General features: G+C 37.3%; 1 protein-coding gene across 1 annotated transcript in view; it reads right to left on the bottom strand.

Annotated features, from left to right (window-relative positions):
• Positions 1-3,496: 3,496 nt before the first annotated feature.
• Positions 3,497-24,954, bottom strand: part of LOC136876434 (XK-related protein 4) — a 103,362-nt gene continuing 81,904 nt past the window's right edge. Inside the window, exon 6 of the mRNA XM_067150406.2 lies at positions 3,497-10,224. Within this exon, the coding sequence (XP_067006507.2) occupies positions 10,026-10,224 (199 nt within the window). The 3' untranslated portion in view covers positions 3,497-10,025. The remainder of the gene's footprint in view (positions 10,225-24,954) is intronic.

The raw sequence follows: 24,954 nt of genomic DNA, 5'->3' as shown, positions 1-24,954 counted from the left end.
CTTTTTCATGATCACAGAGGAAAACTCCATGAGCAACCTCTGACGTTCGAACATTCAAAGCACCCTCTTACGGGTTAAAGGGACCAAAACATGACATGTCAAATTTCTCCATTAACTCTTTAAGCCAGTTTGTACGTCCAGCACTGGCTCCCCATACTGGTAGTTCGACATACATCTGGAGCAGTGTAATGATTGAGACTTTATATGCCATAAGCCAATGCTCCTATAAACGCATTCTTTGTGAAGTTTCAATCTTCTAAGTTATCCTTCTCTTACCATCTGTGGAACTGGGGGAAATTTGATATCGATCAGTGAATTCCATCAAAGTAAAACTGCACCTGTTCAGCGTCCAATGAACTAATCTAAATATTAAGAACACTGCTACTGCCACCTACACTGAAGGCAGCATAAACTACATAGAGCGCATTTTCATCCTGTAGGGAGGAGAACCCCATGAGTTTACGACTGGGCTATCCCATGTTCTTACGAATGACGATTTAGACGAAGAGAGTCAGCAATCCAGGAAGATGAATACGATAATTTAGTGCCTCTAAATCTACAGAGGGTGTGGTGTGACAATCTGAACACTACAAACAAGTAGCCTACCTATCACAGGTCAACCAGAGGGATTCAAAAGGGCTTTGACAATGTGTTTGATACCTTTCTTAATTATTTATTGATGACAAGGTTATTGACCTAATTGTAACTGTAGAGGGAAGCATCTGAACTGGAAAATTGCAGATCGTGCTGAAAATTTGCACACATACTGGGTGATGCCAACTAGGGAGAACAGTGTAAAATACTTCTGAAGTTAACTCTTACCCTCACTAGAGGGCAGTAAGAGCATCACATTTTTGAACTCTGCGCACTGGTCAAGCATGTAGTCTGCCTTGTGTGGCTCGAGAGAAACGTTCCAAATGACTGTCGTCCTGTACTTGCACTCACAAGCTGCTCTGCAGCATGGGACAATTTATGTGATTGTGATGGTATTGTTTTATTTTTGAATCATGTAATGTAAAGTATCACAAATAACTTCCTACCTTTTATGTCACTAAGTTATTTTTATATTTGATGCCCACTTGATTTTAACCCAATAACTACCCTCTAGATTTAACGCCATATACCATAGGGTAGGGGGCGGGTGCAATAACATCGCGATTACCACACTCAAGAAGTCCATCATGATCTTCATGAACCATGCTGGCGGACCTCAAATAAATGTTTGACGTGCCTCACTCGTTTGCCTACACTTATCGTATGATCGCATTATCTACTGTATCTATATTATTGTTGTTAAGGTACTCTGTCCTTGGGCAACCTGCAGCTGTTGCATGAAGATTGTATAATAATAATAATAATAATAATAATAATAATAATAATAATAATAATAATAATAATAATAATACAGTTGAGTTCTTATAACTCTGTGAATTTCAGCAGACTTGTGATAGTTTGTAAGACAATTTCTTTATCTCTACTTTTTAACAATTTAATCTAAGTGTTCAAGTTGTATGTTTGTTTCAAAATAAATCCATGCAATTGAAATTTTATCCCCCACAATACAGTAAGCATGTGGGTTTATAATTTTTCTTCCTTTTCCACACCGATCAGTCTACTGATGGTAACAAAATGTACTGCTACTCATCGTTCTGCAAGAATAACACAAAACATTCCTTATCAAGAACGAATGGACAATTGAATAAAATTTTCAAGACAATTTTCCAAGATTCCTGGTCATGCTGTTGAGTATTTTAGTATATGGTCCAATGACTCATTGTCCTGTAGTAGTGACTGATAAATTCTGCCATTGAGAAATTTGATGTCCCAAAAACATCATCTTAGGAACCCACAACTATCATTACGCACGAAGGATTTCACAAGGTAGAGCAGATTTTTCTAATCCAACAGACCATATGGATCAGGTGTAGGGTTAGAACTAATCAGCAGATTGTGACCTCAACCCAGCTTTGATACACATCAATAATGGATGTTTGTAGTTACAGAATTCAACTGAGAATCTCTAGTCATATTTATATCAAATGTCTCCCTAAAGGTAATTTTTTCAATTCTCCTAAAATTAAGTGCAGACAAAAATGACACTGAAATAACGTATTTCTGATTTGGGTAATTTCTGTCTTAAGTATGCCTGGGCATGTTACCTGAACCGAACCAAAGATGGTTTGATACTATGCCACAGCTGTTGTGTCATTCAGGATTTCTTGGATGTTCACTCCAGATATATGCTGGGATAGCTTGTTTCAAATCTTAGTGCATCCATCTCAGTCCTAAGCACAGGTAAACATTTGCATACATTTCTAGAAAAAGCGTGTGGTAGGTCATTACATTGGTTCTCTTCTCAATTTAAAATAATTCAACCAAAAGTACTTTATGCATGTGATGCTTTAGCATAAACGAGTACTCATTTTAACATCACCTCTTTTTTTTTTACATTAAGAACCAATGCATCTCAATATATTCCTTATGGAATAATTAATACTGCACAATTTTTATTAAGTTGTATTCCACAACATGTTTCAGAGTTTATACTCTGTCATCAGGTACAAGAATATTTGTTTTTCTGTGTGTGTGGCCAATATGAGCACTTTACAAGAGAAAAACCCCTCCACACAAGTTCAAGTGTGACTGATAGAAAAGACATTTAAACTTCACACTAATTTCTTCTTTTCCATTCCAATTCTTAAGAAGAGTATAGAGTATAAGCTCTGTAACGCATTATGGAAAAAAAATAACAATTGAAACTGGTAACAGCATTAATTATTTCATAAAGAATGAATTCACAGTCATGGACAAGGCCTACATTCAAACATGGTTATGAGAGACTAAAATTTAAAATGCTTCCAAGAAAATAATGTTTTTATAAATCAAATTCTGTTACCCACCAGACCAAATTAAACATTCTTGCATATTTTTACCTTGCCACATCTAAAAGCATTTTATACCTAACTGCCAGGTTCCAATGAGGCCGCCCCTAACCTGGAGAACAGACGCTGCCTGCTGGATTTCGGTAGTATTTCCTTCCCTGGTGGACAAGCATCCAACTAAAGGGGTTCCTCTGCCCAAAGCTGTTGGCCTTATTAAAGACCTTTTTATTTATATAATCTGTATAATTTTACTGAAGGAATTAGTTTGATGAAGGAATATAAAAGTGAAATTATTTATATATACTGCCTTGCACAACTGATTTATGTAAAGTAATTACAACAGCAAATCCTAATTTTAGTAACAGTGGAATGAATTTGATCCAGTTTCTGTTAATGGTCAAATTAACACAGGGGCCTTTGGTAGCTGACAACAGTTTGTAGGAGACGAGAATCTAGAGGTAGGTAGGAACTTTTCAGCAGACAAGTTTCACAGAATGTAACATCGAGTTATTCCTATTTTACAAGTCTGCAGAATAAATATATTTCTTTACTAACTAAATTATTATTCTGAATTCAAATTGCTAATTATATATATATATATATATATATATATATATATATACACAAACTGTACAAGTCTATGTACACTACACAATGGGAATACTGTTCAGATATTTGTACTTTAGACAAATCTATGTACATCTATGTACATATCCTAATAAAGGAAATTATAAAACGATATTACACAATATGTAAGGTTCATTGAGCAAATAGGTTATCTAAGGTCAGAAATATAAAAGACCTGAAGATGGTTAATAGGTATATATATCGAAGGTCAAAATAATTCAATGAAAAGAAATGGGTATGGGTACATACATTATAAACCGAATGACATTACCTTCTTCTATGAAAGATATGCAAGACATTAAAATATGACATGAATTCATACAGTGAGAATTCCTAATATCCAAGTTAAAAGAAAATAGAGAAGAGAGAGATGCAAAGGAGGAGACTAATCGAGGCCATGCCTCGGCTCCAGCCCAGGCTTCGTCCAAGAAGAGCAAAGCTTCCACACTGAAGAAGCCTCGCACCAAGCCTACTCATCCTAAAACATCCGAAATGGTGGGCAGTGCCATCAAGAGCCTAAAGGTAAGATGATGATGATGATGGGATGTGTATGAGAAATAGACATGGATAGTGGGATGTCTCATCCTGAGGCAAGCTAACATCCTGGAAACAACTAGACAGGCTAAAGGGGAAGATGTTGGCATATGATGATCAAGGGATTGCTCCCATTTCATGGCAGTTATCATACTCAATACATTAAAGAATACAAAGTCCAATCCTGTTCTGTCAGAGGAAGACATTACCTGAGATAATCAAATGTAGATCTCAATGCATACAATATTCTATGATACACTAATTTAAAAAAAAAGTTAATACCAAAAATTACAAAAATATACATGTTATACAAAAGAGCACACAAGTAAAGGCTCAATGATGGAATGCATACATTTTTGTTGGCAACAGGAAAATGGCTCAACCTAAGATAACACCTATTTAGGCCAATCCTACGTGCATTAAATACACTGCCAAGCAGATCTCAAGATTACTAAACATCCTTGGATATAATGAATGCCTTAAGAGGATCACACTAGAAGATGTAAGCTGCAAGAATATTTGTTCTTTTTTTGTATGTGTGTGTGGCCAATATGAGCACTTTCCAAAAGAAAAAAACCTCCAAACAGGTTCAAGTGTGACTGATAGGTGATGTTTAAACTTCACACCAGCTGCTTCTTTTCCATTCCACTTCTTAAGAAGCAGGACTGTTACCAGTGAGTCAGCTGTTTTAAAACATACATAAAACATTTCTCTTACCAATCAGCTGATTCCAACAGTCTAATAAAAGATTCTCATCACAAACAATACAATTCCCTATGAAGCATAGATATCATGGATTCACTTGTTCTGAATAGACTTGGAAATTGACATAAGCCTCATTCACCATGTTAGAGCCCAAAACTCTGAGTCTGACACTATCTTCCCATACCTTGAACTGGTTTGAAAATAAAGCTAAGGTCTAGAGAATTCTCTAAAATTCTCTGTGGACGAAGTCTCTTGACTAACATATGTTTCATACAGATCTTAATATTTCTTGCTGCACTTTATAAAAGCTAGGATGATATTTCACAGTTTTCTTACAGCTTCAAATATAATTTCTGCCACAAACAAGGCTAGTAACAATTCAAGTCCAAGAGGAAGCCTAGATCCACACACCTTTTAAGAACAAAGCACATATTTATCCTTCCATTGCTTCCCAAGAGGACAAAATCTATACCTTCATATGACCAAATCTCAACCTACATAAGGTACACAGAAACTTACTTCGGATGTATTGTCTGAGATTGAAGTTTAACTCTAATGAAATTATCATCTTATACATAATCATGAAGTACTCAAGTACTGTCACACAAGCACCTTGTCTGAGAGCAGGCTCTTGTAGCTTACAACATTCACAAAGAACAACTGACTCTGTGATCTCAAAAATGACAAAATTTGGCACAAATATCTTAATAAGGCAACAGTTCAATAATCACTCTTATACACTTCCTGCCTCAAAAGGGATCATACATTTGTACTTGTTGGACAAGATAAAAATATTCTTGCTCTGTATCTGGAAGAATTACTATGTACAAAAGAAGAAACACTATATGTACAATAAAATTGAGATATTACTGGAGATTACCATCTTATCACCTTCAAGTGGAAGTTATTTTATTACAACTTGAGTCAGGAAATATCCACACTTTCTTATTTTGGAGTGCTATCTTCATTATTCATTATATAAATTGCTACTTTGAAAATATCTTCAATAAAAGAGAACAAAAAGTTGAGAATTTATAATGAAATACAGTAAGAGCTTTCATCAGCAGGCCTGGGAAAAGAAAAATCCCAGGTGCCCAGTCGCCATGATGACAAAAAATGTGAAGGCACCTAAAAGTTTTCTAATTGTGACTGCTTAGAATTCTAGTCTGAGGGCAACACAATATTTTCTGGATTTATTGCCACTCTAAAAATAATAACATAACATTTTATTTGGCAGCAGGCAGAGAAGGAATTATTGAAGTAGACATAAAGCACTTACAGGACAGACTTATAAGTAATAATTAAAGAAAGGGATGAGGTAGTTCAAGCAAGAGGATTCTTAGACACTTACACTGGCCAATAAGAAGTGTCCTTACAAATTTTGGTAATGAAGAGCAGAATTTACTGGACTTGCTTCAAGTCAAAGCTGGCTTCAAAAGAAGAGGAAGAAAGCTGAAAGCTATAAAGTGGTAGAATTTTGAATAACTGGACAGAAGCTACCACTACATGATCCACTTGCCAAAGAATAAAAGATTTCCTCTTCTCAGGAAACTCATCAGCATTGTTCCAATACCACCAACCTCAACAGCTATGAATCTTCAAAAATAGGTTGAGATCTTCATTGTTAAGAGATAGCTGAATCATCTTATGATGATCAATATGAATGACCCAGGCTTAGAAAATTCTCGACCAACAAAACCAGCACAACACTAGTATTTTCAAACAGAAAGATATGGACACATTGGAGGAGTAAATAAAAAGGAAGCAGTACTGATGGCTGAACTGGTTAAAGTGATTTTATTTTATGCGCAGCTCCTAGATTTTCCCCCTTTATATTTGTCCAGCCCTGGCTTTCAGTATCATGGTAATTTTGATAACTAAAATAATATCTCCAAATCCCATGTTAGCAATTTAAATATTTAACTACAGATGTACACTTTCCACATAGTTTCTGAAAATTCATACAAGCAGTAGCAACCATGTTTTTATAATATAATCCTGAGATGTTAATTTGTATTGTTTGGCTCAGAATTCTCATATACAGCAAAGAATTTGTTACAGCAGTATATTTTGGATTACTGCTAGTTAGATACCTTAATTTCTGGAGTAGTTAAAGAAGCTATCTCCCTGTAAACAACAGTACAAAAGTTAATATTTTTACCACTTCCTTTCATCTACTGTATTTCTCCAATATAAGACTTTTCTTTTATGAATTTGAATTTTCACGATTGTAATAAAAATCAACTTTCAACCTATTAGGTTGTGCTACGTACATGGAGTACGTGTTGAAGAGATGTTAAGTACAGAACAAAAATGGCCAACCAGACAATCTAATAGGTTGAAAGGCTATTTCGATTACCATTTAAAATTTTTTTCCTATATAAAGGAAGGAAATAATTTCTAATATAAGAATCTTATAATTAACTAACAGCCAAGAAATAATCTTAATTCATTTATCATTTTCAATAGCTAACAGTTGCTCTAATACCACAGGTCTACAAAATATGCAACAGTGACCAAAGTAACATTCAAAGAGATAATTATTTATCCTGTATGTAGAATGAAAAGAGTAACAGAAAATCATATTTGGAAAGCAGTGATCTGCCATGTAAGAATGCAATTTATCCATGTGTCCTTCACAGTGTTATTTATCTCCATCTGTTTCATATATATGCTCCAGTGAGCTTTCTTACCTGAACATAGAAAGTAATATTCCTGTTGTAAAGTGTGTGTAACTGTAGTCATACTGAACACCAATTCTGAGGGATTTAATAAGGCCATACAGGCACTATATAAAGAACTAATCAATAACAGAAACAGTGAAAACATGTTCTTTGAGATCAGGATACTTTCTGTACATTATGCAAACTTGATTATAAAAGAAAGTTACAAAAGACCATCATGAGAGAATACAAATTATTAGATGGTGACTTCAATGAAAATGTTTCTTCTGCTGTTTGTTCTAAGTCAGTCAATGTAAAAAAAAAGAAACATGAAACTTTGCAATGAATAGTTAATTGCTCTATTATCTTGAATATGAACTTGCAATATTTCAATCTTTTATCTTTTAAGTTTCTGCCATTTGTATGAAGGTAATCCCAAAAATTAGGTCCCTTATTTTTTTAAATAAATACATACAACTGTTTATTTCTACAATGGTTTACATCATTTTACAGCTTGAATGTTTAGCTATTTTTCTACATAATCACCATTTTGGTTGATGCACTTTCGTAGACGCTGTGACAGTTTTTGTATGCCCATGTCATACCAGCTCGCTGCCATGCTGTTCAGGAAGTTGTGAGCGGTGCTTCGGGAAACCTCAGGAACCAAAGTGCAGAGATCATCCAGGGTGATCCGCCGATCTTCACGCACGATTTGATCAACCTGCACGACTGTCTCGATGGAAATTGACTGTCTCCCGCTCCTTTGTTCGTTCGTCGCGAATTTCAGTCCGACCGGCTGCAAACTCTCTACACCACTTACGAACATTTTTTACTTCCATGCACGACTCACTATGCACTTCCGTCAATTGGCGATGGATTTCAATCGGTTCAGTATCTTTTGCGTTTAAAACTGGACAACTGCACACACTTTGCACTTGGCGGTAACATCCAACGGGAGCTCCATTCTCAATGGCTGCCAAGCCAAGACCGAATGCCTCAGCGCGGTGTGTGCATGTTTATGTGAGCGCGGGAAACACTCTTCACAATATTGTGACCAACAGACAAATGAACAGAGTTCTGTATTTATAAAAATATAGGCCTTATTTCTGGGGTTACCCTTGTATAATCTTATTCCTTGCCAATAGAAAATAACACAATTGAATGCGCAGCAAGTTCTGGCATGAAATAAAAATAGTACAGTAAACCTAGCTGAATTTTCTATACAAAATTGTTGGTAGACTACCACAAGTCTCATTTTGTCTCTCCTTGTCTTTTTTATGAAGTAGTTACCAGCTACTATAGAATACTTACTTAACTATGGCTTAAACTGGCAAATATCTTAAGAGAAGACATGTTGCCACAGTTTCGTACTAAAAGGATTTTTTAACAGACCAATAAATCTACTGAGAAGTATTTCATGTCAGCCTGCTTAAATTTCTATCATCTGAGTCAAGATTATATGTTGCAGCCTGTAGCACACTATGTGAGAACCCAACCAATCATGCTACGGAGCACATTTTCCAAGACACCCAACTTCAGGCATTATACTCAATTTCATGTGTGATATTAAATGAAGTCAAGAAAGATCAGCCAGTGAATACTTCCTGTGAGAAAGTAGAGAATAATAGTAAATTCATCACATAATGGTTACTACCAAAATACCTGTGCTTTGCAACAGTTTCAGAAGAATGAATACTGTGATTTTCAGAGTCAACCCCAATCTAACACCTTGGGGAGAAGTATTTTGAAGCATATGATACCTGGCACCTCGAACATAAAAGAACAACTCCTAAAATTACAACTTTGAACATCAAACTGTTTTGGAGGGTTAAATCATTTTGTTTCCGAAGCTAACCCTATTTAACCCCTTAGGGGAGAAATGGTTTAAAATATTTCCTATTTTACACCCAGGATCTAAAATAAATACTGCCATTTGGAATTTAGTTATCATAAGTAAAGTGGTTTTGGAGGAATATATATTCTTGTTTTCATGTTAATTCCCTCGCTGGTGTGATTGGTCTCAAGTCATCAGGATTTTTTGTGTCTGCAGTCAAGGGTCGGCTACTGATAACTGCTTCACACTCACATAAAACAGTCATTACTTCTTCAGATGTCAGGGAAGATTTTCCCAGAACTTTACGAAGCAGGTCTTTCATCAGTCCGATCTCTCCCACCAACCACCCTGGGTTACATTTTTCACGTCACCTACAGCAGTTTATGAGAGAGAAAAATGCATGATAACCATTATGTGATGAACTGACTATCATTAAATGAATACAGCAATGACTTGCTGATCTTTCAATATTAATATAGTTAATGGAGATACAGTATGTATGACCTCCTCTTTCTTTCATATGCTGATCTGCTGATCACCTGTGTGGATATTTCCAGTCTCAGAGTTTAATACTGTTTACACTTATAACTGGAATGAATACCAGACATGACTAACATTAACTTCCTCTGGAGGCAATTGTAAATTGGTTTAAAAAACTGAAAGAATGAAAACAAAAATAAACCAATTACTTCGAGACAATGGAAGCGGACGGCTGCAAGAGTAAATGACGTCAAAGGCTTTGTCTTGGTCCCACTTGAAAGCTACACAGGTAAAGATTTTTTACATGACTGTGGAGAACTGCTTCCCGAGATCCTGATCCAAGTCTACACTGCGGCTCAGAGTGGTAGAGGTACCGCTAGGATGGAAGTGCCTGTAGTAGGAGAGCATGAAGCCCAGAGCCAGGAAGAAAGATGTAGTCTGAGCCACCACAGCTCCATAGTACAACACTGGGTTGGTCACAGAACTGCTGGCAACACACCTAAAAATTAAATTAAAAACCTTTAAAATTTAACAAAGGCACAGACAAGCATAATTCAGTGGCTTGGTTCTAAAAGGGCCAATGTCAAAAAACTTGTTTTTGAGCTATGAGCATTTGAAGTTTTGCCTATCATTTTCCAACTATTTTTTCAACAACCAACTTTAAACAACTTTATACTTTCTTTGTGGAAGTCACGTGATTAAACGCTCATTTTTTCTACCGTGTTCTTTAAAAATTGCTAGGTCTCTAATCTTTATTGGTAATCTAACATCATTTGCAAGGGCTTATTTAATTAAACGTTAACTGTTCGTTTAGTATTTAACAGACATTGGCCCTTTTAACATGTTGTAAGCCAGGATATAACGTGTTTGTATCAGTTAATATCTCAATTTCCATAAAAAATGACATTGGCCCTTTTAGAACCAAGCCACAGAATTTAGAACAACCTTCTCTTACAACTACATAATATCTAGAAAGATGGTAACACAAAATACGATAAACACAATGAAGAGGGAGAAACAGAGAGGAGACAAAGTCAAACAAGAAAACACAAAAGGACAAAGAATCTTTGCATCTTCATATAGTGCCATCTTGAAGTAGACAAGCTTTTTCCTCATAAATCCCAGTTCTTCTCCCAACATTTCTTTTTAGCTCCAATTTCTGCACCCCATATTCAGATTATTCAACACTCACTGATGGGGCCACCTTGATAGATCCACAGCAGGCAAACCACCATGCCTTCCAGAGGGAGGGTGTCAACAAGATTACAGCACGAAGCATGTTGCACTGACAGAGATGATGTGTCTGCTTGTTTGGCACGTGTAGCTTTGGCAGATATATACACAGACAATAGAAGTCCGTTATAGCAAGAATTCACAACAGCGAAAAATTTACTTGCTATAGCGGGTTGTCGTTATATCCGATTTTTTGTAAAAGCCGGGAAAACCACCATACACTTTAAAAATCAGTATGAAACGGCAATCAGTTTGTTCAAAACTTGCATTTTCGTGGATAATATCCACACCACGGCTTACTTGTTTTTTTTCGAAATCCAATACTACGTGAAAGTTTGAGTTTAATTTCATTCTGAAAAAAATTATAGTACCGTATTTCTCCAAATCCAAGACAACCCGCACTTTCTCCTTCAAAAAATTTAAATCAGGTTTAAAAAGTGCTTTGTAAAATTATATGAATGCCTTTCTTATACAGTACGAATTTTTAGACTATTTTTAAACACCGAACATTGGCTTTAGTTATGCTGTATTTTTTTGCGGCTGCACAATTATTCTTTATTTCAGCGAGTTTAACAACCATTAACTTAAAATTGGCATCGTAATATAGAAGAGAACACGTTGAAAATTTGCTGGCAATACCTATTCCACGGGTCTCTAAAACACTACGATCCATCAGGAAAATATTCTGTTAACTCAGCTTCAGATATAACTGGCTGCCGCTACACGCACGTCTCCCTTGCTGGGTTCGGTCAACTTCAGCGACTAGCGATGTGTAGGCCTGATCGTGGACGTTGAAGGTCAACAAACGAATTTATTGAACCGCAGTATGGCAATTCCGCACTAGCGTTTTTCGTGCACATACCTCACAATTTCATCTCCGACTTCTTTAAATCGTCCTTGTTGCGGGCCACTGAACGCATTTTTTTGTGTACAGTACGCATTTTTAAGCTATCTTTGTCTTCATGCTAACGCCAAATATTGGCTTTAGTTAGGCTTATGCTGTATTTTCTTGCGGCTGCACAATAATTCTACATTTCTGAGTGTTTAATAACATACATACATAATCATTATAGACTGTTATGCCTTTCAGCGTTCAGTCTGCAAGCCTCTGAGAATTTACTAAACGTCGCCACAATCCTTGATTTGCAACTAGCGTTGTGGCCTCGTTTAATTCTATACCTCTTATCTTTAAATCGTTAGAAACTGAGTCTAACCATCGTTGTCTTGGTCTCCCTCTACTTCTCTTACCCTCCATAGCAGAGTCCATTTTTCTCCTAGGTAACCTATCCTCCTCCATTCGCCTCACATGACCCCACAACCGAAGCCGGTTTATACGTACAGCTTCATCCACTAAGGTCATTCCTAAATTATCCTTTATCTCCTCATTCTGAGTACCCTTCTGCCATTGTTCCAACCTGTTTGTACCAGCAATCATTCTCGCTACTTTCATGTTTGTTACTTCTAACTTATGAATAAGATATCCTGAGTCCACCCAGCTTTCGCTCCCGTAAAGCAAAGTTGGTCTGAAAACAGACCGATGTAAAGATAATTTTGTCTGGGAGCTGACTTCCTTCTTACAGAATACTACTGATCGCAACTGTGAGCTCACTGCATTAGCTTTACTACACCTTGATTCAATCTCACTTACTATATTACCATCCTGGGAGAACAAACAACTTAAATACTTGAAATTATCGACCTGTTCTAGCTTTGTATCACCAATCTGACATTCAATTCTGTTGAATTTCTTACCTACTGACATCAATTTAGTCTTCGAGAGGCTAATGTTCATACCATACTCCAAGATATTAGACTGCAGGCTTTCGGCACAATCTGCCATTAAGACCAAGTCGTCAGCATAGGCCAAACTGCTTACTACATTTCCACCTAACTGAATCCCGCCCTGCCATTTTATACCTATCAGCAGATGATCCATGTAAACTATGAACAGCAAAGGTGAAAGATTACAGCCTTGTCTAACCCCTGTAAGTACCCTGAACCAAGAACTCATTCTACCATCAATTCTCACTGAAGCCCAATTGTCAACAAAAATGCCTTTGATTGATTTTAATAATCTACCTATAATTCCATAGTCCCCCAGTATAGTGAACATCTTTTCCCTCTGTAACCTGTCATATGCTTTCTCTAGATCTACGAAACATAAACACAACTGCCTGGCGCATACTGAAAATCTGATCCTGACAGCCTCTCTGTGGTCTGAAACCACACTCGTTTTCATCCAACTTCCTCTCAACGACTGATCGCACCCTACCTTCCAAGATGCCAGTGAATACTTTGCCTGGTATACTAATCAATGAGATACCTCGATAGTTGTCGCAATCCTTCCTGCTCCCTTGCTTATAGATAGGTGCAATTACTGCTTTTGTCCAATCTGAAGGTACCTTACAAACACTCCACGCTAATTTTACTACTCTATGAAGCCATTTCATCCCTGCCTTCCCACTATACTTCACCATTTCAGGTCTAATTTCATCTATTCCTGCTGCCTTATGATAATGGAGTTTATTTACCATCCTTTCCACTTCCTCAAGCATAATTTCAACAACAACATTTTCCTCCTCCCCATGAGCTTGGCTGTTTACAACACCACCAGGATGATTTCCTTTTACATTGAGAAGAAGTTCAAAATATTCCCTCCACCTCTCCAGTGATTCCCTGGGATCTATTATGAGTTCACCTGAATTACTCAAAACACTGTTCATTTCCTTTTTCCCTCCCTTCCTAAGATTCTTTATTATTGTCCAGAAAGGTTTCCCTGCTGCTTGACCTAGCCTTTCCAGGTTATTACCAAAATCTTCCCATAACTTCTTTTTGGATTCAACAACTGTTTGTTTCGCTCTGTTTTTTTCATCTACGTACAAATCCCTGTCTGCCTCACCCCTTGTTTGGAGCTATTTCTGATAAGCCTTCTTTTTACGTTTACAGGCTGCTCTCACTTCATCATTCCACCAAGATGTTCTCCTTTTCCCATCTTTACACACAGTTGTTCTTAGGCATTCCCTTGCTGTTTCTACTACAGCATCCCTGTATGCCACCCATTCACTTTCTATATCCTGAACCTGCTTACTGTCTACTGTTCGAAACTTCTCACTAATCATATCCACGTATTACTGTCTAATTTCCTCGTCCTGGAAATTTTCTACCCTTATTCGTTTGCATACAGATTTCACTTTCTCTACCCTAGGCCTAGAGATACTTAGTTCACTACAGATCAGATAGTGGTCTGTATCATCGCAAAATCTGCAAAAAACTCGTACATTCCTAACAGATTTCCTGAATTCAAAGTCTGTTAAGATATAGTCTATTATGGATCTGGTACCCCTAGCCTCCCATGTGTAGCGGTGAATAACCTTATGCTTGAAGAATGTATTCGTAACAGCTAAACCCATACTAGCACAGAAGTCCAGCAAATGCTTTCCATTCCCATTAGCTTCCATATCTTCCCCACATTTACCAATCACCCTTTCGTATCCTTCAGTTCTATTCCCAACTCTCGCATTGAAATCACCCATTAGCACTATTCTATCCTTGCTGTTGACCCTGACCACGATGTCACTCAATGCTTCATAAAACTTGTCAACTTCATCCTCATCTGCACCCTCACAGGGTGAATACACGGACACAATTCTTGTCCTAATTCCTCCAACTGACAAATCTACCCACATCATTCGCTCATTTACATGCCTAACAGAAACTATGTTGCGTGCAATGTTATTCCTGATAAAGAGCCCTACCCCAGACTCTGTCCTTCCGTTTCTAAGCCCCGTCAAGTACACTTTATGTTCTCCTATCTCTTCATCATTATCTCATCTTACCCGAATATCACTTACTCCTAGCACATCCAGATGCATCCTCTTTGCTGACTCAGCCAGTTCTACCTTCTTTCTTCCATAAGCCCCATTAATATTGATAGCTCCCCATCGAATTCCATTTTGTTCGCCAAGTTGTTTCCAAGGAGTCCCTCGCCTGTCAAATGGGGGTGGGACTCCATTACTCCCATAGGTCCGAGGCTTGCTTAAAATGTTCTGAGCTCGGTAAATTCATGAAGCAGGATGCTACCCTACTTGCACATAGTCCAAGTGAGGATCTCTCCTCTAACGGGTTATGGACCACCGGTGAATTGTATAGTCCTACCCGCCTGAGCATAAGGAGGGCCATGACTCAGAATATGTCCGAGATGCCCACTCCCATTCCATAGTAACTGGTATTCCGACTCTCAGGACCACTTACTAGACCACTCAGCCGTTGCCCATGGTTCACGAACTAGGACGTGACTACAGTAATCCACAAACCATTAACTTAACTTAAAATCAAAACATTGACGAGAACCCATTGAAAATTTGCCGGCAATGCCTGTTCTACGTTCTTTACAATATGACAATCCATTATGAAAATAATCATGCTGTCTATAAAACTTTATTTTACTAAGTGTCAGGTGCAGTATATAGACGCGTTATAACTCCACTACTTAGTATAGGTGGCCTTTCTAAGAATTCGAAGGCTCGCATATTTTGATGCCATTCTGCAGATTTGAGAAACCTTTTTATAGAGGCTAATAGAAGGTCATTCTCCCTTCACTATTTCCCGAGATCCAGTGACGTTACTTATAGGCACTGTACAATTGGTTGCTGCAGCTAGCAATGTATAATAAAGAGGCGGTCGTTTATTGTCAACGAGTTTTGTGTGCGCACGCGTGGTGGGCGAAAAGAAGCAACGTGGTTACTGCGGTAGATGCCATTACTGTTAGGCCGTGAATGCAAGGCGACCCTTGATTATTTAAATTAGATTCTGAGAAAAAACAGTCATCTTGGATTCGGAGAAATATGTTATCAATCCAGAGGCTTCTGTGGCAAACATTTCAGTTTTCTTCTTCAAACGGCGTCACCTAACCTAACCATATATGTATCATTAAAACATATTTCAAACACATGTAGAGAAATGATAATCTCCTTGCTAAAAAATTACATGGGAATAGCCTTTCCAAAATTTACCTAGATGCGAGAAAATATAAACTATCCTCTGAAATCAGTGGTGTACTCTGCCATATCTTGAGGTGTATCACATTCTTAATTGCAGTATATAACATTAATATTAAGAGATTGTTTACTTCAGCCTTCATTTTTAATGAGTTAAGAACTGCTGTCGGCCATGTTATTTATGCATTTATTACGATAACATGTTATCCTCCATTTCGAATTTTCTTTAGAGAACAGCAGTCAACTGGTATTATTAACCGACCCCAACATCGCTTTCGAATATCGACGAGAGAGCTTGCAAATGCACATAGCGAGAAAACTAGTCCGTACCGAAGATGATCTATCACATGTTGTGGCCAACATTTCAGTTTTCTTATAATAATAATAATAATAATAATAATAATAATAATAATAATAATAATAATAATAACAATAATGTTACTTGCTTTACGTCCCACTAACTACACTTTTACGGTTTTCGGAGACGCCGAGGTGCCAGAATTTAGTCCCGCAGGAGTTATTTTACTTGCCAGTAAATCTACCGACACGAGGCTGACGTATTTGAGCACCTTCAAATACCACCAGACTGAGCCAGGATCGAACCTGCCAAGTTGGGGTCAGAAGGCCAGCGCCTAAACCGTCACTCAGCCCGGCAGTTTTCTTATTCAAACAGAGTCACTGATACAACTTTACTGTTCTATACATACATCAAGAGCCAGTAGAGAAATGATAACCTTCTCATTATAAATTTATGTGATAATAGCCTTTCCGTAAGATAACAGATGTGAGAAAATATCAATTAACCTCTGCATTCTGCCATATCTTCAGGTGTATCCCATTCTTACTTAATTGCCGTATTTTGCATTAAAATTAAGTGATCGTTTATTCAGCCTTTATTTTTGATGAGTTAACAACTGTAATCGAACATGTTATTCACGCATTTATTACGAAAAAAGTTCTCTTTCATTTTGAATTTTCTTTATGGAACAGCAGTTGACAGGTATTAATAATAGACTTCGACATTGCCTTCCAATGTCGATGAGAGAACTCGCTATTGGACATAGCGAGGAAAGGATACCGAAGGTGATCAATTGCATGCAATATAATCGCCGGGGTGCATCAATATCGGTAACGGAAAAAATCGTGTGCGTTTAATCGCTTGCAATAACGGATGTGTCAATGATAAGGCTCTCGCTGTAACCGAAAGATAACACACAGTTTAATATAGGAATTTTGAAGGGACATACAAAAATTGACGTTATAATGGGGTTCTCATTATATACTGTAGTCGCTATAGCGGACTTCTACTGTATATATTCTATCATTATGCTATTCCTAAAGTGGAAATCTAACGAGACCGGAGTAAATGCGATTACCAGCAGCGACGTTAAACAGAGTAAATGAACTTACAATGTATCACAGAAATCCATATTAACATAATAGCAGAATACACAAAATCGCGATGTCCGCGCACAAGACAAAGAAATGGGATCTGGATTATTGAAACAAGACAATACTAGAGAAAAATGAATGACTTCTTTATCAGCAGTTTCAATGTACAGAAATACTTAAGCCAAGAGGATAAAATATTATAATGAAACTTCGCAAGGAAAGAAGAAAATTGATCCACGAGAATATCAGTGATAATATTCTGTCAAGTTATCGATAGACAAAGAAAAATAAGGATAGAAAACACATAATTTCACCTAAATTGCTAAAAAGGATCGGAAGTAGACCAGAACGCTATACGCGGATTCAATCAAGCCCTCCAAAGAAGAGAAAGATTTGAATTACGCATTAATATCGTAATAGCCCATAAAACAAATCCAGTCTTCATCAATTTCATTAAACACCGCAGAGATATTTGAAGAAACAATTGTAGGAAAACTAGAGACCAAAGCAAGCAAGTTATAAGAGGCTAATATTTAATCAACTAGAAGACTTAAAGAACATCATCACCATGTACTGTCTGATAATAATTGTATTTTGTCATTATATGAACAAGCCTGTCGCCATGGAATACTTCTAAGATGATGAGGGAACGGACTGCCCAGGATTACCTAATCTAGCCCAAGATGATCAACCAAGATCAGAGATGATGACAGCAGAATCAGCTGCTAGCCACGAAATTTGCAGGCAGTAGCTGAGGAGAGTTAATCATCCCCAAATGGTGAAAGAATCAAGTTTCTTGTTCTTTAAAATTTTTGTTGTTGTTGTTGTTGTTGTTTAAGTCATCAGTCCATAGACTGGTTTGATGCAGCGCTCCATGCCACCCTATCCTGTGCTAACCTTTTCATTTCTACGTAACTACTGCATCCTACATCTGCTCTAATCTGCTTGTCATATTCATACCTTGGTCTAGCCCTACCGTTCTTACCACCTACACTTCCTTCAAAAACCAACTGAACAAGTCCTGGGTGTCTTAAGATGTGTCCTATCATTCTCTCTCTTCTTCTCGTCAAATTTAGCCAAATCGATCTCCTCTCACCAATTCGATTCAGTATCTCTTCATTCGTGATTCGATCTATCCATCTCACCTTCAGCATTCTTCTGTAACACCACATTTCAAAAGCTTCTATTCTCTTTCTTTCTGAGCTAGTTATCATCCATGTTTAACTTCCACACAATGCCACGCTCCACACGAAAACATCTTTCTAATTTCGATAATAATAATATTAATAATAATAATAATAATAATAATAATAATAATAATAATAATAATAATAATAATAATAATCGTACGGCCTCAGCTACCGTGTGCAGACATTTCAATCTGACGCAATCTGGCTGTCCGCTCATCAATTTCGATGTTCCGTTTTACTCTAGGCCCACTAGATGGCAGACCGAGTAAACCGAAACTCTCTTGGGCGTCTATGGCTGAGATTTAATGAATTTTGTCGGGTAAACACCAAATGTGTCACCAGAGATCTTTTACATGCCGACATCGTACGACATGGAGTGTAGAATGGACTTTTTTCCACCCTTCAAAAATCCGACTACCTCTGCCGGGTTTCAACCCGCCATCTTGGGATCCGGAGGCCGACACTCTACCACTGATCCGCAGAGGCAGCTAACCCACGAGATGATGATGATGCTTGTTGTTTAAAGGGGCCTAACATCCAGTTCATCGGCCCCTAATGGTACAAAATGAGACGAAATGAAATGACAAATTAAAAGCCCCACAACGTCCACCAACTACAATTCAAAACGAGAAGACGAAGAATGAATGGATGGATCTGAATTTAAAACAATCAATGGAACCGACCCACAGTGCCTCACATGCACAGAAGCTGACGTAGAACAATAGTATTACTGACCAAGGTACTGCTTCTATAGCACAATACTGAATCGATGATAATGGTAGTCAAAATGGTTCCAAAATCCAAGTCAGCGGCCCCTCACAATGATACTTATCGCTAGGAAAGTAGAACCATGGTATTTGTCATGTTGCGGTACTAATCAAGAGTAGCGTAGACTCGGGGTATTCCACACATTATGGTACTACCCACAGGTAATGAAATTTGCAGATGTATTACAGGCGTACGCTGTTTCGCACATTGCGGCACCATTTACAGGCAACACAAACCTATGGTTTTCATCACATAAGGGTAATAACCACAAGGACTCGTACTATCCCGTGGTGTTCCTCACAAAGTGGGTACTAATCATAGGCAAGTCAGAACCATGTGTTCCGTCATTCCATGGTGTCGCTCATATAGTGTTACCAATCACAGGTACTGTAAAAGCTGTCGCGCTCACGGTTGCTACTAATGACAAACCTATTTGGTACCCAACATAGCGGTACGACACGCAAGTAAAAGCGACCCATGGTGTTCCCTGCATGATGGTACTAATCAAAAGTAGTTTCATGGTTCTAATTTGATCAACCCTTGGCCGCCCCTTTTAGTCGCCTCTTACCACAGGCAGGGGATACAGTGGGTGTATTCTTCGTCTGCATCCCCCACCCACAGGGGGTAAGCCCACGAGAAGTCCCGCAGGGTCTCTTGGACCGGGTTGTTTGAAATGAAACATTACTCTATTGTACTACTGTCATTTACTAGTGCATTATTATTTATTACTTATTTTCTGTTCTCGGATACATTGTTATTGTTTACATGGCATTTTTTGGTTTTCACTAATTTAAAAAGTAATATTTCACACAACATTACAAACATGAATTTGTACACTGGTTGTTTGAAATTCATCTGTATGGATTACTGTTTAGTAGGTTTTAAATTAAACCCGCACGAGGTCGTGTTGCGTCTTTTAGACCAGGTTCTTATTATTCATATCACTTTTTTGTTTGCTGCGCACCCTTCCCATTATTACTAGATCCAATCCTAACAGGGAGCAATAATAATAATAATAATAATAATAATAATAATAATAATAATAATAATAATAATAATAATAATAATAATAATAATAATAATAGGAAGAAGAAGAAGAAGAAATAATGGGCTGTCACCTCTTTTGTTCAACTGCGTACTTGAGAAGGTAATACAGGAGTGGCGAAAGATGTTAAAAGAAAGAAACCTTTACAAACCCGTAAGGATTGGGACAAAGAAAATGGAATGGAAATAGATTGCTTAGCGTTCGCTGATGATATAGCCCTTATGACAGAAGATTTTGAAAGTGCAACAGAACAGATCAATGTGTCGAAGGAAGTAGCAGAACAAACAGGTTTACAAATTTCCTTTCAAAAGACAGAAGTAATGTCAAATATCAAAGATGATACGGCACAACTAAACACCAAATATGGAACGATAAACCATGTTAGTAAATTTAAATACCTTGTAAATCAATCAATCAATCAATCAATCAATCAATCAATCAATCAATCAATCAATACTGATCTGCATTTAGGGCAGTCGCCCAGGTGGCAGATTTCCTATCGGTTGTTTTCCTGTTAGATTACAAAGAAACTGGAAATTTATTCAACGTCTCCCTTGGTAAGTTATTCCAATCCTTATCTCCCCTTCCTATAAATGAATATTTGCCCCAGTTTGTCCTCTTGAATTCCAACTTTATCTTCATATTGTGATTTTTCCTACTTCTATAAATGCCACTCAAACTTATTCGTCTACTAATGTCATTCCACGCCATCTCTCCGCTGACAGCTCGGAACATACCACTTAATTGAAATAATAACATTAAGTTATTTATTAGACCACGTAATCAATACAAAATCGTCTTGGATGATTTACATAAATTTGCTAGCTAATAGTGGTACATGTTTCGCCTTCCCTGAAGGCATCATCAACCATAGTCTTAACCTTAAATTAAAAATAAGCGTCTAAATAACATGTAGTAATGAAATGAATTTTAAAATCTTGAAGAGATTTGAAGTAAAATAACATTAAAAATAACAATGATGGTTTGAAAATACAATGTGATGAGATACAATAGTGGAAGTATTAACAAAATTAATATTAGAAGGCTGCTAAAATAAGTACAATGGATAAAACAACAGATTGTTATACAACAAGTAGTAAGATTGCATAAAAGTAAAGTTGATAGTCTGGCGGTTATAATTGGACGATGGCGAAAAATCTTATATAATCAAAGTAAAGAAGAGAGAATAAAAGTCAAAGTTAGTCGAGAGATCCGAAGTTAATCATGATCTTGAAGATAAAAGACGAAAGTCAGATGCATATGGTGAAGTTGTAGAACACGTTGAGGATATGAAGTTGGTGAATAGAAGTTGAAGAACAGTTTCAAATAGGATCACTATGGACCATCTCAAAATTTGAAGTGATGTTCAAATGTTGTAAATTGTGAGTTTGTAGATATTCTAGTTGAAAAAGCATATAAAAGTGGAATCTGTAAATGGAAGCAAGAAACGTAGAGTTAATTGTGTGAAAATATATTTGAAAAATATTGAAGTAGAATCGTATGCACTTACCATTTGACGGTGACAAAGATAGCTTGTAATATTATGAGTTAGAAGTATTTGCAACAGTAGACTTCTTGCTACGTGTGTTATAACTGAAGTTTTGTGCTGGAGGGGGATCTGTTTGCATTGATGTAACTATCGGAGGGGGGCTGCTATTGGTGGGAGGGAAGGAAGAGAGTGTATTACTGCGCGTGTTGTAACGGTGTAAGGCTATTGGAGGGAGCGATGTTACGGTGGGTGTGGCTATGGGTTTATTGGTTGTATTTGAATTAGAGGTACTAGCGGCGGGGGGAAGGGAGGGGGGTATATTAGCTGTAGGGGAGGTGGGAACTCTAATTGATGTGAGGTTGAAGATTTTTAAGAATTTGTTTTCAACCTCACATCAATTAGAGTTCCCACCTCCCCTACAGCTAATATACCCCCCTCCCTTCCCCCCGCCGCTAGTACCTCTAATTCAAATACAACCAATAAACCCATAGCCACACCCACCGTAACATCGCTCCCTCCAATAGCCTTACACCGTTACAACACGCGCAGTAATACACTCTCTTCCTTCCCTCCCACCAATAGCAGCCCCCCTCCAATAGTTACGTCAACGCAAACAGATCCCCCTCCAGCACAAAACTTCAGTTATAACACACGTAGCAAGAAGTCTACTGTTGCAAATACTTCTAACTCATAATATTACAAGCTATCTTTGTCACCGTCAAATGGTAAGTGCATACGATTCTACTTCAATATTTTTCAAATATATTTTCACACAATTAACTCTACGTTTCTTGCTTCCATTTACAGATTCCACTTATATATGCTTTTTCAACTAGAATATCTACAAACTCACAATTTACAACATTTGAACATCACTTCAAATTTTGAGATGGTCCATAGTGATCCTATTTGAAACTGTTCTTCAACTTCTATTCACCAACTTCATATCCTCAACGTATTCTACAACTTCACCATATGCATCTGACTTCGTCTTTTATCTTCAAGATCATGATTAACTTCGGATCTCTCGACTAACTTTGACTTTTATTCTCTCTTCTTTACTTTGATTATATAAGATTTTTCGCCATCGTCCAATTATAACCGCCAGACTATCAACTTTACTTTTATGCAATCTTACTACTTGTTGTATAACAATCTGTTGTTTTATCCATTGTACTTATTTTAGCAGCCTTCTAATGTTAATTTTGTTAATACTTCCACTATTGTATCTCATCACACTGTATTTTCAAACCATCATTGTTATTTTTAATGTTATTTTACTTCAAATCTCTTCAAGATTTTAAAATTCATTTCATTACTACATGTTATTTAGACGCTTATTTTTAATTTAAGGTTAAGACTATGGCTGATGATGCCTTCAGGGAAGGCGAAACATGTACCACTATTAGCTAACAAATTTATGTAAATCATCCAAGACGATTTTGTATTGATTAGGTGGTCTAATAAATAACTTAATGTTATTATTTCAATCAAATATCATCAATACGGACCAAAAATGATATTTATTACATGTAACATACCACTTAGAAATGGAAATTCTAAGTTCCCATGGAGGGAATACCACTTAGTCGAGCAGCTCCTCTTCTTTCTCTCAATTCTTCCCAACCCAAACTTTGCAACATTTTTGTAACGCTACTCTTTTGTTGGAAATCTCCCAGAACAAATCGAGCTGCTTTTCTTTGGATTTTTTCCAATTCTTGAATCAGGTAATCCTGGTGAGGGTCCCATACACTGGAACCATACTCTAGTTGGGGTCTTACCAGAGACTTATATGCCCTCTCCTTTACATCCTTACTACAACCCCAAAACACCCTCATAACCATGTGCAGCGATCTGTACCCTTTATTTACAATCCCATTTATGTGATTACCCCAATGAAGATCTTTCCTTATATTAACACCTAGATACTTACAATGATCCCCAAAAGGAACTTTCACCCCATCAACGCAGTAATTAAAACTGAGAGGACTTTTCCTATTTGTGATACTCACAACCTGACTTTTAACCCCGTTTATCAACATACCATTGCCTGCTGTCCATCTCACCACATTTTCGAGGTCACGTTGCAGTTGCTCACAATCTTGTAACTTATTTATCACTCTATAGAGAATAACATCATCCGCGTAAAGCCTTACCTCCGATTCCACTCCTTTACTCATATCATTTATATATATAAGAAAACAAAGGTCCGATAACACTGCCCTGAGGAACTCCCCTCTCAACTATTACAGGGTCAGACAAAGCTTCACCTACTCTAACTCTCTGAGATCTATTTTCTAGAAATATGGCAACCCATTCAGTCACTCTTTTGTCTAGTGCAATTGCACTCATTTTTGCCAGTAGTCTCCCATGATCCACCCTATCAAATGCTTTAGACAGGTCAATCGCGATACAGTCCATTTGACCTCCAGAATCCAAGATATCTGTTATATCTTGCTGGAATCCTACAAGTTGAGCTTCAGTGAAATAACCTTTCCTAAAACCGAATTGCCTTCTATCAAACCAGTTATTAATTTCACAAACATGTCTAATACAATCAGAAAGAATGCCTTCCCAAAGCTTACATACAACGCATGTCAAACTTACTGGCCTGTAATTTTCAGCTTTATGTCTATCACCCTTTCCTTTATACACAGGGGCTACAATAGCAACTCTCCATTCATCTGGTATAGCTCCACTGACCAAACAATAATCAAATAAGTACCTCAGATATGGTACTATATCCCAACCCATTGTCTTCAGTATATCCCCAGAAATCTGATCAATTCCAGCCGGTTTTCTAGTTTTCAACTTTTGTATCTTATTGTAGGGAATGGATTCAGCAAAACGGACTTGACAAAGAGGCCATAGCAGCAAGAATCAAGAAATTGGAAGTCACTTTCCAAACCACCCGCAACGTTTACAACAAAAAGGGCTTTTCCCTGAACACAAAATTTCGCCACTACAACACTGTCATCAAACCAGTATCGCTGTATGCATCTGAATGCTTTATCCTGTCTGAGAAATGTTTGCTTGCGGATTTAGAGAGGAAAGAAAGGAAGATCCTACACACCATACTTGGTCTAAACTACAAAAATGGCATCTACATTAGAAA

This window comes from Anabrus simplex, chromosome 6, assembly GCF_040414725.1.
Source record: "Anabrus simplex isolate iqAnaSimp1 chromosome 6, ASM4041472v1, whole genome shotgun sequence".
Lineage (NCBI taxonomy): Eukaryota > Metazoa > Arthropoda > Insecta > Orthoptera > Tettigoniidae > Anabrus > Anabrus simplex.
The sequence above is the reverse complement of the archived record's forward strand: the minus strand, read 5'-3'. Positions and strand labels throughout refer to the sequence as shown.